The sequence below is a fragment of the Neoarius graeffei genome, chromosome 8, assembly GCF_027579695.1.
Source record: "Neoarius graeffei isolate fNeoGra1 chromosome 8, fNeoGra1.pri, whole genome shotgun sequence".
Lineage (NCBI taxonomy): Eukaryota > Metazoa > Chordata > Actinopteri > Siluriformes > Ariidae > Neoarius > Neoarius graeffei.
In genome coordinates this window covers 9,121,396-9,136,492 of record NC_083576.1, presented here as the reverse complement: position 1 = coordinate 9,136,492, position 15,097 = coordinate 9,121,396, and the positions used below count along the sequence as shown (strand labels likewise).

The window sequence follows — 15,097 nt, the reverse complement described above, 5'->3', positions numbered from 1 at the left end:
TTGGCTCATGTCTTGGGTCATTCAGATTCTGTAAAGCTGCTTTGGGACAATGTCTATTCTTAAAAGCGCTATTCAAAAAACAAACTCCTGTCCTGTATTGAGCTCCTGTGTCAGGACTTGCGCTCAGCTGTGTACACATTCTTTAGCTTTTTATTCCTTTTGCTTTCTGTAGCTCAGCAATGAATATTTCACCCTTCTGTGTACACGTAACATGTTGACGAAACATCTGGAAAAAAAAACTGCTGGACTCAAATGATACGTTTGTCATAGTTTAATAAAAGTAATAAAAACTCAAATGACAACCTGAAGAAAACGTCAAAGGAAAGGAAAACATCAGGGTGAAAAATGTTTAAAATATTAATTCTGTTGCTTATAGATTTTTTTTTAAAGTATCGTATTACATTTGTTTAAATATTATAAAGGGACAGCTTTGAAATGTATACTGTACGTTTATGCATTTACCATATTACCCCCCTTCTAATTGAATTTAATCATTTCCCTTAAAAAAAAATACAAAGTACCATATGTACAATAAGAATCATTTAAAGGATGCACAGACATCCACAGTCTCTTTTCTTTGTATACGGATGACAAAATACCTGAAATAATGCTGTAATTAAAAAAAAAAAAAAAAAGCCCACTTCAAACGGAACGGGGTGAATCCAGTGAAAGCTGGTCGATGAGTCAACGTAGCAGCGTACCAGCAGAAATGCATTCTCCACGGGAGGCACATCACAGGCTCAAATGTCCATCTCGAACTGGCTGTCCTCAGCTACAGGATGAAACACAGGTTACAAAGTATGTTAGCAGGGGCAGACATGGGCTGTCTGAGGGGCAGCGGCACCTAGAGGGCACTTTGTCCTTTTCTTGCATGTAGGGGAGCCTATAAAGTAACTGTATCTTGTATTTGCCACTGGAAGGGCATGTCATCACATTTATTCACACACATACAGGGGGTACCCTAGAGGGCACATCACATTTACTCACACATAGGGCACTTCATCATGCTTTCCCATTTGAGGGCACCCATTAGGGCACTTCACGTTTCCTCACACATAGGGGCAGCCTACAGGGCATGTCATCACATTTACTCACACTTAAGGGCATCTTAGAGGGCACATCATGTTTCCGCATATGTGCGACCACCCTAGAGGGCATGTGAACAGGTCTGTTCACATTTAGGGGCACCTAGAGGGCATTTCATCATATTTTCCCATTTCAGGGCATCCATTAGGGCACTTCATGTTTCCTCACAGGCAGGGACACCTTAGAGGACACATCATCACGTTTATTCACATGTAGAGCCACTTTAGAGGGCACATCATGTTTCCTCACATGTACAACCAGGGCATGTTAACTTGCCTACTCACATTTAGGGGCACTTAGAGGGCATTTCATCATGTTTTCCCATTTGAGGGGACCCATTAGGGCACTTCATCATGTTTCCTCATATGCAGGGGCACCCTAGTGGGCATGTCATCACATTTACTCACACTTAAGGATCTTAGAGGGCATATGACATTTCCTCATGCGTGTCCACCCTAGAGGGCATGTCAACATGTCTACTCACATTTTGGTGCACCTAGAGGGCATTTCATCATATTTTTCCATTTGAGGGCACCCATTAGGGCACTTCATGTTTCCTCACAAGTAGTGGCACCCTAGAGAGCATGTCATTACATTTACTCACATGCAGGGGCACCCTAAAGGGCATGTCATCATGTTTACTCACACTTAAGGGCATCTTAGAGGGCACATCACATTTCCTCATATGTGTGACCACCCTAGAGGGCATGTCAACATGCCTACTCACATTTAGGGGCACCTTTGAGGCCATACCATCATGTTTACTCACATATAGGGCATCTCGAGAGCATCTCATCAAGTTTTCCCATTTGAGGGCACTTCATCACATTTCCACACATTTCTGCAACCTAGAGGGCATGTCATCATGTTTACTCTCGCACCAGCACCCTAAAGGGCACATCAATGTGTTTACTCACATGGAGGGGCACCCTCAATGGCATGCCATCATGTTTACTCACATAGAGGGGCACCCTTGATGGCATGCTATCATGTTTACTCACATGGAGGGGCACTCTAGAGGGCAATTCATCATGTTTTAACATGATTCATCATGAGGGACACCCTAGAGGGGAGGGCATGTCATCACTTTTTACTATTTGAAAATCAACCATCATGGCATGTCACATTTTCTCCATTGTAAGAGCACCCTATAGGGCATTTTCTCACATTTAATCTTCTGTTTGAGGCAACTTCAAGGGCAGGTCATCACATTTTGCCTACCATAAGGTACTCTTGTGGGGGAACTTTCATGACACTTTTTCCACCATAGGGATTTGGTCTTCAGAAAATATTTTATTCTGATCAGAATGTCAGTAATGTGTGAATATTTGTAGAAAATAAAGCCAGCTAAATTTGTGATAAAACACATATTGCAGCAGTGATAGGATTGCTCAAGAGTCAGAAATATTACTAATAAAGACATGGCCAATCCAGTGGTGTTATGTGTCAAAGGATGATTCAATGCTGATTAAAAGTTTACAAAAGAAAAATAAGAAACATTTATTATGCAAATACATTTTGACCTTCATGTCAGACTCAGCTCGTTCATTAAAGCAAGACGGCCTTTCGATTTCATAAAATCAGTGAAATTTAGTTCGCGGTGAAATATGTTTATTTCTGGAATATCTCACAAAATATCAGGCCATTCTGTGGCTGGGAAGTTATTTAATTCGAGGGGATTAAAGCAAATAATGTGCATGAAAATCGCTCGCTTCGCGCAGTCAAGCAGACAGAGGAAGTCCGTGTGTGTGCGCATGCGCAGGTTTACCTTCTTCTTTTGGGTTTTACAGCAGCTGGCATCCACAGTGTTGCATTACTGCCATCTACAGGTTTCCCTTTGAGCGTGCACTGACAGTTCCATCATTCTGTCGCTAAACGAACAGCTGATCACACCGAGGTGCTCGCTGAGCGCCGATATTTATTAGTTTGGTCCTGCGTTTCCTTTCCTTTGTATATAACAAAGTCTTTTCTTCTCGCTTTTTTTCCGTTACTGTAGTCGGTCTTTCACGTTTCATTCGCACACTCACGTCCTCCATTTTTCTCTCCTGTTTCAAATTTGTATCCCGCAATGCTTTGCACGAACGGGGAAAGCCCACCACATCATGCATGACGTAGTATCTTGAATTGCGTCATGATGAAGCAGGAAAAAATAGCGGAGAATTTAGAACCATGTGGCTCTAAATTCATTAATTGTTCTATTAAAAAAAAAAACCTAATAAAATTGGAAGCCTGCGATTCGAATTCAGTTGCTTTCGGTTCACTAAACAAAAATAATTGGGTGTCGGGGAAAATTCTTTTTAGGACCTACACTTGAAAAATCTGAAAGGCAGTCTAGCTTTAAAGTCTTTCAGAGTGATTAAAGTACCACTGATACCTGTAATATTCTCAGACGTCACTTATATCACAATGTTCCCTAAAAATCCTGACAAGCTTATTCCCAGTCTCACCAGCTACAATTAAGAAAAAAAAAACATTTATATTCGCACACTCCTTTAAACGTTAATATAGTAACAGGATGTGCTATATTATTTTCAACTTTGAGAGAGAGAGAGAGAGAGAGAGAGAGAGGAAAAAAAACGAGGCTGTTGTGAGGGAAAATGTTTACAGCTGCTATAATGTAAGTGATAACAGAAACTTCCTTTGAGAACATTTCACAACATTGAATGTGATCATAAATGGTTAAAAAGCACTGTGATTATCAATAAATTATTGGCAGTGATGTGATAAAATTAATAACACATTTCAGGGTATGCTGGTATAGTAAAATAATGAACTCCTGGGTCATAACTGTAATTCTAGTTAACATCAGACTGCATCGCACTACCTTGTCGTTGATTATTTTCTGAGAACAACCCACCAGCTATGTATTTTCCTTCACTGGGACATGCCTAGGCAAACTTTATCCATCTGAAGAACCCTTGAGGAACCTTTTTTTAAGCCTTGAACAAGGCTTCATTTGTTCTACTCCTCTGGCAATTTACCCAGATTTGCTTTACCTGCTGCATCTTTTTCCTCCTCCAGCTCTTCTTTCAGTTCCTCGAGTTTGCCCAGAGGATGACTGGAAGGAACCGTCACCCCGGGAATCTGGGGCAGGCAGCAGGGCGGGGTCCGAGCGATCGGCGAGTTCCTACACTCAAGCAGGAACTTTCTGTCGTAAATGATACGAGTGCCTGTAGATAGAAAATGATTCAAAGCAATGAATATTTACATCTAGAGAGAAGGAATCAGTTTACTAATACAACGGAGTGCTTAAAGCATATATGCAGAGCCATGGCCTCACTTTTTGTTTATAAATGCCTTGAGACCTCAAGAATGGCACAGGAATAGTTTTAAGTGTTAACAATAAATCTAATATAGTCATTTTTACGATTAAAGTGATTTATATAGGAAGCGATCTGAGTGAATGACCTTGACGTCCATAACGTCACCGCAGGAAGTCTATTGGCCTAATTGCCATTTCCACTATACTAAAACACAGAGCTGACTGCAATGCCGATCCTCCATTTTGAGTTAATTTATCGCCATGCTACGTAGATGTGTTGCTGGCCGGTGCAGCAACACAGCAGAAGGTGGATTTACGTTGCATTCATGGCCCAAGAATGTTCAGATTTGGACGCGTTTTGTGAGAAATTCCCGGGCACATTGGGAGCCTACAAAGTGGTCTCGCCTCTGCTCTGCACATTTTACTGAGGACTCATACGAAACCTCTGATCTGTTGAGGAGCGTTGGCTGTATTGAAAGAGGGTGCAGTACCAACAGTTAAAGGGAAATAAAACTATAAGAGAAGGGAAAGTAAGTTCAGTTGCACCAGTTCTCCATGAGTGTGAGCCTAGGGTTGTTGCTAAAACCCGGGACGGGACATGTTATCGCTCGGGCAGTGACCCCCCCATGGTTGTTGCTAAAACCGGTGACATCCCATCCCATCCTGGGTTTTAGTAATTGCCTGAACAGAGCAGTAATGGCGGAGTACTCAGTATGGAGAAAATGGAGAATAAGTGGATCAGCCGTCTGATTTCTCCACTGGATATGCTCGCCTCAGCAGCAATATCTCGCCCTTATGTAGAAGCAAATTAATGGAGAACTGAAAGTCAGATTGTTTCGAAACAATCGGCCACAAGATAAGATTATTTAATTTGCTTCAGAATGTGATCGTCTCAGTTCATCTGATTATTTAATAAGCTTTTTACATTTTATCAGTGAAAATGCATGCATGTACATGTATGTTGCGTAAGTTATAACACCTATCCTGTTTTAATGAGAGTCAACCCACAATCAGTGAAGTCAAATCAGTCTTAGTTGAGCAAGTCGGTAACGGCATTTCTTACTTTCACCATAAATTTTTTATTTCTATAGCTGTCAAAGGCCTCGGCCTTAAAACCGGTTACCGCTGTGACGGCACGCACTCAGGGCTGGCTGGATCAGCGGGGAAGCTCCAATGCCAACTTTGCGGTCGATTTTAACTCTCAAAGGCTACGTTCACACTGCAGGCTGAAGTGACTCAAATCCGATCTTTTCGCCCATATGTGACCTGTATCCGATCTTTTATTGACAATATGAACGACACAGATCCGATTTTTTCAAATCCGACCAAGGCCATTTGGATATGTGGTCCTAATTCCGATTCCTATCCGCTCTTTTCATATGCGACTTCAGTCTGAACCGCCAGGTCGCATTCATCCGACTTACACGTCATCAACAAGCCACAAACGTCACTATTCTGCGCTGAAGTAGGCAGGGGGTCTCTCAAAAAAAGTTACAACAACATGACGCATAATCACGGGTGCAGATAGAGGGTGGGACGGGTGGGATTCGTCCCACCCAGATTTAAATTCACTTCGTTCGGTCCCCCCCTACTTATAGGGAGGAAAAAACGTCTATGCTGTCTTTCTTTGCATAAGGCAAACCTCACGGAAAAATCAAAAGACTAATTACCATTCGGTTTATTGAGGTGCACGGCAGTGTATACATAGTTGCAACAACTCACATAAAACAAAACAAAGACTGATATTCGGTTGGTTGAGCTGCGCAGACTGCACAGGTTGCGAGCTCGAGCTTGGTTTCTATGGTAACCCACAACAAGTTTGACAGGCATATCGGGGTTGGGGTTGGTTTGCTGGCAGCTTTGTCCCCCCCAGTTTTTTGTCCCCCCCAGTTCAAAAAACGTATCTGCGCCCCTGCGCATGACATCAATGCGAGGGACGCTTCAGGCTGTGAAGGTTCTGAATCTTCTCAATGGAAGGACGCAGAGGTTAGGGAGCTGATTTCCATTTGGGGGGATGCAGCTATTCAAGCTAGATTGGATGGGTCATACCGCAACCGGGCGGTTTTACTTCCGTAAACACTGGCCATGCTCACTGCGTGTGACGTCGTCGTATCCTGCAATGCGCATGCGGAACACTTTTAGGTCGCTTTTCGTTCATACTGAGGATCACATACAAGTCGCATACATTTGTTAATGTGAACGACCTCACAAAAAAATCGGATTTCACAAAAAAATCGGAATTGAGCATTAAGCCTTGCAGTGTGAACGTAGCGAAAAATATATATATATTTTTATTCCCATTTACGCAGCATACAAGAGTCAAGGATGGAGATATTATCCACTCAGAAATTTATTTAAAAATAAAGGTTCTGCGTATCTGCTTTAAAGTCAAACAAAACAAAACATTCACTGCTTCAATGATCGGGTTTATTTTTACACCCAAACACTTGACACTCGGGGATCTTCAAGGTTGTTTACAACAATTTAGATGTGATGTATCCACTAGATCTCAGCCTCGGAAAGTCATGTGGAGTGCAAGTGACGTCACAGTCTTGGATTCTCTTGTGTAATTTGTACTCAGAGTGGGATATTTGAACCTCAGAGAGGGTGAGATATCAGCGCCAGGGACGTTGTTTTTCTTTTAAAAACAAAATCTATACACAGTATATACACAAATACAAATATGAACAAGTGAACACTCGAACATGTCTTGTATGGAGGAGATTATCTGTCAGTATAAAGGAGTTTACTTTTTGGGTTTTTGTTTGACGAAGTTTGCATTACTTTAGGAAAGAATTAAAAAAAAAAAAGATTTAAAGCTAGACTGCCTTTCAGATTTTTCAAGTGTGGGTCATAAAAAGAATTTTATCTGACACCCAATTATTTTTGTTTAATGGACCGAAAGCTACCGAATTCAAATCACAGACTTCAAATTTTATTATTTTTTAAAACGGAAAAATTAATGAATTTATCTCCACGTGGCCCTAAATTCTCCGCTATTTTTTCCTGCTTCACCATGACCCAATTCAAGATACTACGTCATGCATGACGTGGTGGGCTTTCCCCGTTCATGCAAGGCATTGTGGGATACAAATTTGAAACAGGAGAGAAAAATGGAGGATCCAAATGAAACGTGAAAGACCGACTACAGTAACAGAAAGCGAGAAGAAAAAGACGTTATGTTATATACGAAGGAAAGGAAACGCAGGACCAAACTAATAAATATCGGCGGTCAGCGAGCACCTCGGTGTGATCAGCTGTTCGTTTAGCGACAGAATGATGGAACGGTCAGTGCAGAGTCAAAGGGAAACCTGCGTATGTGCACACACACTTCTTCGGTCTGCTTGACTACACTAAGTGAGCAATTTCATGCACATTATTTGCTTTAATCCCCTCAAATTAAATAACTTCCCAGCCACAGAATGGACTGATATTTTGTGAGATATTACAGAAATTAACATACATCACAATGACCAAATTTCAGAGGGAACCAAATTTCACCAATTTTATGAAATCGAAAGGCCGTCTAGCTTTAATTGATGCAAACAAAATAATTCATGTGTTGGGTTTCAGCGATATTTCTTCATGCAAAAAGACTGGTAAAATTGTATACAAGCACATTAATGGAAAAAAAAAAGGTTTTTGTTGATCTTGCTTCAAGTTTCCGATTGTTTTGTTGCAGGATAAAAAAAGTCACATTGAATTTTAACTACATTGTAAAAACTGAACACACAGTTCCCCGCACCCAATTCAAAAAGTATGGAAGGGGGTGCAAACTTTTGCACTCAATTGTAATAAACCAATTCTAAACAACTGATTGACTTCTGTATTGAATATACTCAATTTAGGAAGAAGAACCTACATAGAGGCTCTAATCGACTCCAGTTGTTTTCTCTGTTAATAAAATTATTCAGTTTGCATTTTATAGTTTTTAATTTTATAATCAAAGTTTTAGAGATGATGGACTATTTTTAGCTTTATTTAGCATTTTTTAAAAATTAATTCTAATCAGATGTGTTACGTTTCTCAGAGTGAAGCCATTACATCATGGCTTATCTCGTTATGTATAACTGTACATTTCATCTACGTCTTTTATATTTTGATTTTTGACAAAGGATTGTCTTTTACTTAACCCCCCCCACACACACACTGCTTGAGTACACTTATGAATCCATTACATATTGTTTGAAAAAAAAAAATCATGCATTTTATTTTCATTTGAAGCTTTTATTTAACCTATACAATAGCAAATAAGATCTTTAAAATAATAAAAAAAAAAGAACTTGAATCGTAAACAACCCAGAACACGCCGACTCTCAGCATGTGTTTATGAACCTGAAAATATTTTTATGACCCTAAAAAAAAAAAAAGACTCAGAAACTGAAAATTCAGAAAACAAAAGTATTTTCAGTGTTTCCTGTTTAAACGTCATTTTACGGAGTTGATCTTGACGATTTTACTTCAACCATTTTAACACTACAGTTCTGAAAGGTAATCGACGTTCTGCAGAAATTTCACCCAGGATTCAGATTAAACTGTTCATACGAGCACGAAGGATTTCCATACACACTTCCTGCTTAACACATCTATTCAACATGACCAAGCTGTCAGTGTGAACAAAACCAAGAGCCTTGAAAGTAATTTGCACCGAGCTTTTTGTCGCGGCTGTGCGAGCCAGCGAGGCGAGGCGAGGCGAGCCTTGGCAGCTGTGTTGAAGTTCTAGGAAATCTGAGCACATGTTCGAGGTGGAGGGAGCCATTTTGAGGCAGGACAGACCACATGGAGGTCTGACTGTGTACAAATGTGGCGCACACACACACACACACACACACACACAGCAAGCCGAGTACTCCATGATTTCATCCTTATGGTCAAGCTCCAAGACAGAGCACAGACTTTAACACCCAGCTGTAAAGGAGCAGTGATTAGATCAGATCAGATCAGTAGTTGGCTGAAGTTTGGCCTGTACAAGGGGTGGTGCTGCTCTCAGAGCTCTACTGGAGCCATGCTCTCGATCAAGAGGCAGAAAAACACGTTACGTAACCTTGTCTATTTTGCGCATGGTGTTCTTGACAAAAAGGGATGAAGGAGCAGGGAGAGGAACATGTTGACACCGAGTAATGTTTCATAAACACCAAGCTTCTGCTTGACTTCTACTCCGGTCCTTTTCTTGAAAATAATCCACTTCAGTTCCATTTTATTCATACAACACTTTTAACAAAGCAGATGTATGGAAATAATTTTAGATTTATCCTTCACGAGCAAACCAGAGGGCATGCTTGGCAAAGGAAATCTCCCTGAAATGACAGGAGGAAGAAACCTCAAAAGGGAAGACGACTCAGAAAGGGAACACATTGTTTTCTGGGTGACACCGGATACTGCGAGGACGGGTCGTTAAGGCTGCTGATGAAACTAGCTGCACTTTTTTCCACTTACTGTATTTTGTACTGTTCAGTGTTTTACAACTGCACAATAGATCATTTGTCAATCTGACCTTGTGTTAGTCTTTATTATTTATCATCATACAATACGCTCGACTAAAAGATAGTATTTTTGTGCAGCTCAGAGGTTATTTATAAATCACAGATGGCTGATATAAGATGGTATTCTTTGCTGTTTTTAGCATACACAGCAGATTATTTACTGCTAAAAATGTCAGAGGTTTTTTTTTTTCCAATTTTAATTTTTTTCTTTGGAAATATGTGCAACGGCACCACCACCGGCCCTAATGCTGGGATCAGGCGAGACAAAATCAGCCTGGTTTTGACACGACTTTGTCAGACAAATTTCCAACATCGGGCCAAAATATGAACGTCAGGAACGAGCAACTGGCCTTATAGTGTGACAAAGAACAGCGATGCACCATACGACACCCTTAAGAAAAGTGTAACGTCAGAATTTTTCTTCACCTAGTCTAACAACCCCTTCGACATTTTCTTCTGTAGTTCCTTCAAGACTGAATTTCTTGACCTTCCTCCCGTCCCCGAGGGCATGCAAGGAAGTGACTGATGATCGGTTGTGGTCAAACTTGGAGCGTTACAAGTCTCCTGACCAAGACGTAGGAAGAATTTATGATGGCACGATGATTGCCTAATCTGTCATGTTGACTACTGGGAAAGACGAAGATATCATGTGGTCTGATACCAGCATAAGAAAAACACAGCCATGTGTGAAGACAGGCTGGGGCTGATTTCTTTCGAGCCCAGAGAGTAGATTCATTGCACACAGAGTGAAACAGATTTTCAGCTGAGATTTTTCAGACACCTCATCGGTAGAAAACGACTGAGAAATACAGCTGAACGTGAACAAGATGGATAAATTATTCATATCATCCTTTTTTTAATATTTGGAGGAGAAACTAAGGCCCTGTCCACACGGCAACAGATTCAGGTGAATCCGATACAATTGTTTATCATTTCAGCCTCGTCCACACGGCACCGGCGTTTTGGGTGCCCCAAAACGAAATCTTTTGAGAACGGGTCCCAGAGTGGAAAGATCTGGCAACGCTGCCATTGCGAAGTCGTCTGGATGAGTAGAACGGATTTGTTTACGATGACGTCACAACCACATGTGCTTCACGCCGGGTAGAAGTGTAACGAACTCGATGCGAGTTGTCAACAAATCCTATAACTTGGTTCATGAAACGCGCTTACAAAATATTTTCACTGTGAATATTTATTGTGTAATGGTGCAAAGTGAGAGAGAGAGAGAGAGAGAGAGAGAGAGAGAGAGAGAGAGAGAGAATAGCCCTTAGGGCAGAGTCAATCCCGCCAGCAAAAATAGGGAAAAAAAGGAGCGATCTCACCTCTTCAGATGTTGGTTTAAGTCCTACAATACATTCCTCAAAAAGGGCGTAGAAGAACAAATTAATCCATCAACGTGTAGCATTCAATTTATTCCGGACCATTAAAGACGCCACCTTCCACGTAGAATCATACGTCATCCTCGCCGCCATATTGGATGGGTCAAAGCGGAGAATAAAGATGCCTCATTCATGTGCTGCATTTAACTGTACCAACAGGTTTGCCGTCCAAACGAGATCACATGGGATTACCTTTCACAGGTGAGACTGGAAAAATACTTTTCATTGTATTTGGTCATTATAATGTAATTTTACGAACAGATTTTTCTGACTTTGTGGCTAATATGAAGTCTCGCGCATAATAGTTTATGTGCATGCGTCCTTACTTCTATTGTTCTGGTGTCTCCGAAGGGACCGTCTTACAGCGCCCCTAGAGGTGTGGCATGTGTATTGCATCGTTTTCAGCAAGCGTTGCGTTGCCATATGGACCTGATATTTTACTGATCGTTGCCCATGTGGACGCGATATTTTTTTAAATAACATCTCGTTGCCGTTGTCGTGTGGATGTAGCCTAAAAGTCGGCAGCACAAACAAACATCCTCCAGTCAAAGTACCAAGAAAGGTCAAATGACAAATATACATTTAGTGGGGTTTTTTTTTGGTGGGTATTTCTTTAGTATTTGGAAGAAACATTATGGCTGAGCATTATGAAATCGCAAATGTAGCTTTCTATCTGCCTTAAGTACAGACAGATAGAAAAAGTATCATACTTTTTGCCATAGCCTTCTTCTTATCACACCATCAATAAGACCTTGTAATAGAACACATCACTCAAGCATAATAGCTTCATTCTTGAGCTATTCACAGATTTTACATTTTAATCCTCATGTTTTATCACTTCAAGGCATGATTTTGACACAAACGTTAAACAATTTAATCTAAAAATTGAATCATTTCTTCAAATAGCTCATCTTTGCCACACACAAACACAGGCCTCCATAACCTTGCCAGACCAACATTTTTTGGCCGGGACAGAAAGTCCTGGGTTATTCCTTAAATGCAACAGCTGTGGAAGTAGTGAAGGGTGGCTTTCCAAGAAAAATCCCTCCTACTTGGCACAGCGCTGCTGGTCTGGCCATTTAATAAAGACCATCTGATTAAAGAGGAACAATGAGAACACTGGATGGAGGGTTCGTCGACTGTTTTTGTTGTTGTAACAGCTCAAGAGTGTGGTATCTCTGGAACCAACAAGCTATGAATAGATAGCATATCATATTGTTATGTAAAGAACCAGTTATTCTGTCTGATAAGGAAGCAGCCAACATCTGATCCAGGATGTAGAGTTAACAAGCTATGAAGAGGAGATGAATGTAATCTCATGGCTTTTTTTTGGGGGGGGGGGTTTCTTATTCACAGAAAGGTTGCAACAGAAGCAGAGCTGCTGGAAGTATTGTAGAGCCAAGATAGAAGACACCACATGCTGGTTTCCACCATTTGTTATGTTTTTGGTTGGTTGAAAGTGGATCTGGATTGCTACACGACAGTATTATGGCTACCAAACAGCACAAACAAGCACTGAACAGCAAAATGGTACATTGCCTGCATGTTATGAAGATTTTTTTGGGATATGTTTTAGATGAAGAACTTTCGCCCACTTGCAAGTCTTGCCGCTTTGTGTTATGCAGTGTGTAAAGTGGATGTGTGTAGCTTGCACACCATGCACACTTCAATCCAATCCTGCTTAGTGAAAACCCCTCATACTGTACCCCTTTTTGGGAAGAAACATGTGCTCACCTCCTGGCGTGGTGGAGAACAGGGTTCCTCCAGGGGTCTGGCTGTAACAGTCTGGGAGCTGAGACCAGTCCTTCAGCTGGATCACACGGGTCGGGATGGGACAGCTCCTGGACTTCTGTGTATTAGCTGACATTGTGAACTTATAAGCTTGACAATTCAGTAGAAGAAGCAGACAACGAAGCTGTCCTACTGCTGCTTATTATTCTGTTTATCTGACTCCCTTACTTTTCTTTTCTGTCTGACTTGACGTCCTCAGCTAAACTAACAAACTTTCTAAAAGTGCATTATTTCAGAAGCACACAAGTTACAAGAGCTGTTGTACTTTTCCACAGCAGGAACTACAGCACTGGGTGCAGGGTGTGTGTGGATATTTAACACCAACAGACAGGACTTGCTGATCAGGGTTGCCAGATTGGGGGGTTTCTTTCCAAAGATAAAGTCAACTTGCATCCATCCATTATCCATCAGGGTCACTTGTGAAACTGAAGCCTGAAGCTGCAGCCAACCAAGAGGCACGAAGCTGACTTGGACAGGTCACCAATCTGTCATCATCATCATCATCGTCCCATAGCCCGCAAGGGCCGTAGAGGCACCACTGATGACATTAACAATCCATCGTTGGTGTGTCTAAGGCATTTTAAACTTGGCAGAGCCAATAGACCTCTTGCAGTCACGTGACCGAATCCCGGCTGGAATGTAAACAGCCGCCATCTTGTTGGTCAACAACACAGCTGAATATTGTTGCACTCGTATACAAAATGGATCAATTTCAACCGACGGACTACACTGCTCATTTTTCTAATGAACAGATAACTAGATATATGTCTAAAATAAACGACCTACAGATTAGTGACCCTTATCGATTACCGGACGTAGTTTTCACGACCGTGTCAGTGGATATTGAACTGCCAGAGGTGGAATACCCAGATGTGTATAATTACCTCATTAACTTTCCTTCGCTGTTCAGTGGTGAAGCACTGCGTGCTTATAAATCTCTGGACAGTTATCTTTACAGAAATTCAGGATTTGTCAGCCCCCCTCAGATGTGGCATCTTGTAAACAAGAAAATAACAATCCTCATTGGACGGGTAAGTCACTTAAGTATTGAGTACTAGTACTGATACTAGATATATCAGTAGTATCTGACCAGCCGATTATAGAATAGAATAAGGTAATTCCAGCTGTAATTCCAAATCGTCCATCTTGTTTACCATGGATCTGGCGTTGGAGAGGTAGAGGCTTGGCAGTGGAGGTTTGAGTGGCTGTTTTCTGAGCTTAGTCAACAGGCTGGCTCTGCCTGCAGCCTCGCTTTTGCTTCCTCTCCCGACGCCGCCTCCTTCGCCTGCCAGACCTGATAACAATCCACGGAGACCCCGCTGGTCTTGCTATCTCATCCGGAATGTTGTGCATGCGATGGAAATCGCTACAAACCGTCATTTTCTGCTGGAAACCAATGTCCAGTAAGTCCATACGGTTGTAGTGGATATTGAAGTCCGGTACAGACGAACAACACGCAAAAATACACACAAAAACCGTGCACAGGTAGGGAGAGCTTGTAGCCGCAGCATCCCCATCATGCGCCGCCATATCCACTATTATGGTTGAATATTTTATATTATCAGTTAGATCAAGTATCAGTAGTCTATCACTATTACTGTATATATGGTATTCCTGATAGCAGCAATCCATTTTGCACGCCTGTCAGGGTCCCGTGGCAGCCTACTGTCAAGTGTATGTGAGCATCATGGGTTTCCCACACTTGAAAGGGAAGGACTCGGACACAGGATTCCACTCGTCTTATGTTTTATTGATTTTCAGTGGAGTTGACGTTGTAGTAGAATTGTATATAGTAGGGTTTTCCAGAAGAAAAGGTAGAATTAGAAGTAGAACCAGAATTAGAAGTGGAACCAGAAGTAGAAGTGGAACCAGAAGTAGAAGTAGAAGGCGGAAATATGGCGTTTGACCGACAAGATGGCGTCTGTTTACAATCTGGATCGGCTGTGACGTCACATGCAAGTGGTCTATTGGTGGACAATTTAGAGTAGCCTAACCTGCATGTCTTTGGACTGTAGGGGAAACCCACACAGACAGGGGAAGAACATGCAAACTCCACACAGAAAGGCCCCTGTCAGCCACTGGGCTCAAACCCAGAA

General features: G+C 41.6%; 1 protein-coding gene across 1 annotated transcript; it reads right to left on the bottom strand.

The window, feature by feature from the left end:
- Positions 1 to 256: 256 nt before the first annotated feature.
- On the bottom strand, positions 257 to 13,314 carry eif4ebp3l (eukaryotic translation initiation factor 4E binding protein 3, like). Its single transcript, XM_060927257.1, has 3 exons — positions 12,945 to 13,314; positions 4,083 to 4,256; positions 257 to 772 (listed from the first exon to the last, which is right to left on the bottom strand). Exons 1-3 carry the CDS (start codon positions 13,075 to 13,077, stop codon positions 741 to 743), a joined length of 339 nt encoding a protein of 112 aa, XP_060783240.1. The 5' UTR covers positions 13,078 to 13,314; the 3' UTR covers positions 257 to 740.
- Between the last annotated feature and the right edge of the window lie 1,783 nt (positions 13,315 to 15,097).

Bases quoted from the DNA above. Each gene is read 5' to 3' on its own strand.
- eif4ebp3l (XM_060927257.1), bottom strand. From the start codon at position 13,077: ATGTCAGCTAATACACAGAAGTCCAGGAGCTGTCCCATCCCGACCCGT. The intron at 4,257-12,944 runs GTGAGCACATGT...TTCTATCTACAG, and splicing joins GTTCTCCACCACGCCAGGAG to GCACTCGTATCATTTACGAC. The intron at 773-4,082 runs GTAAAGCAAATC...TTCATCCTGTAG, and splicing joins GGAGGAAAAAGATGCAGCAG to CTGAGGACAGCCAGTTCGAG.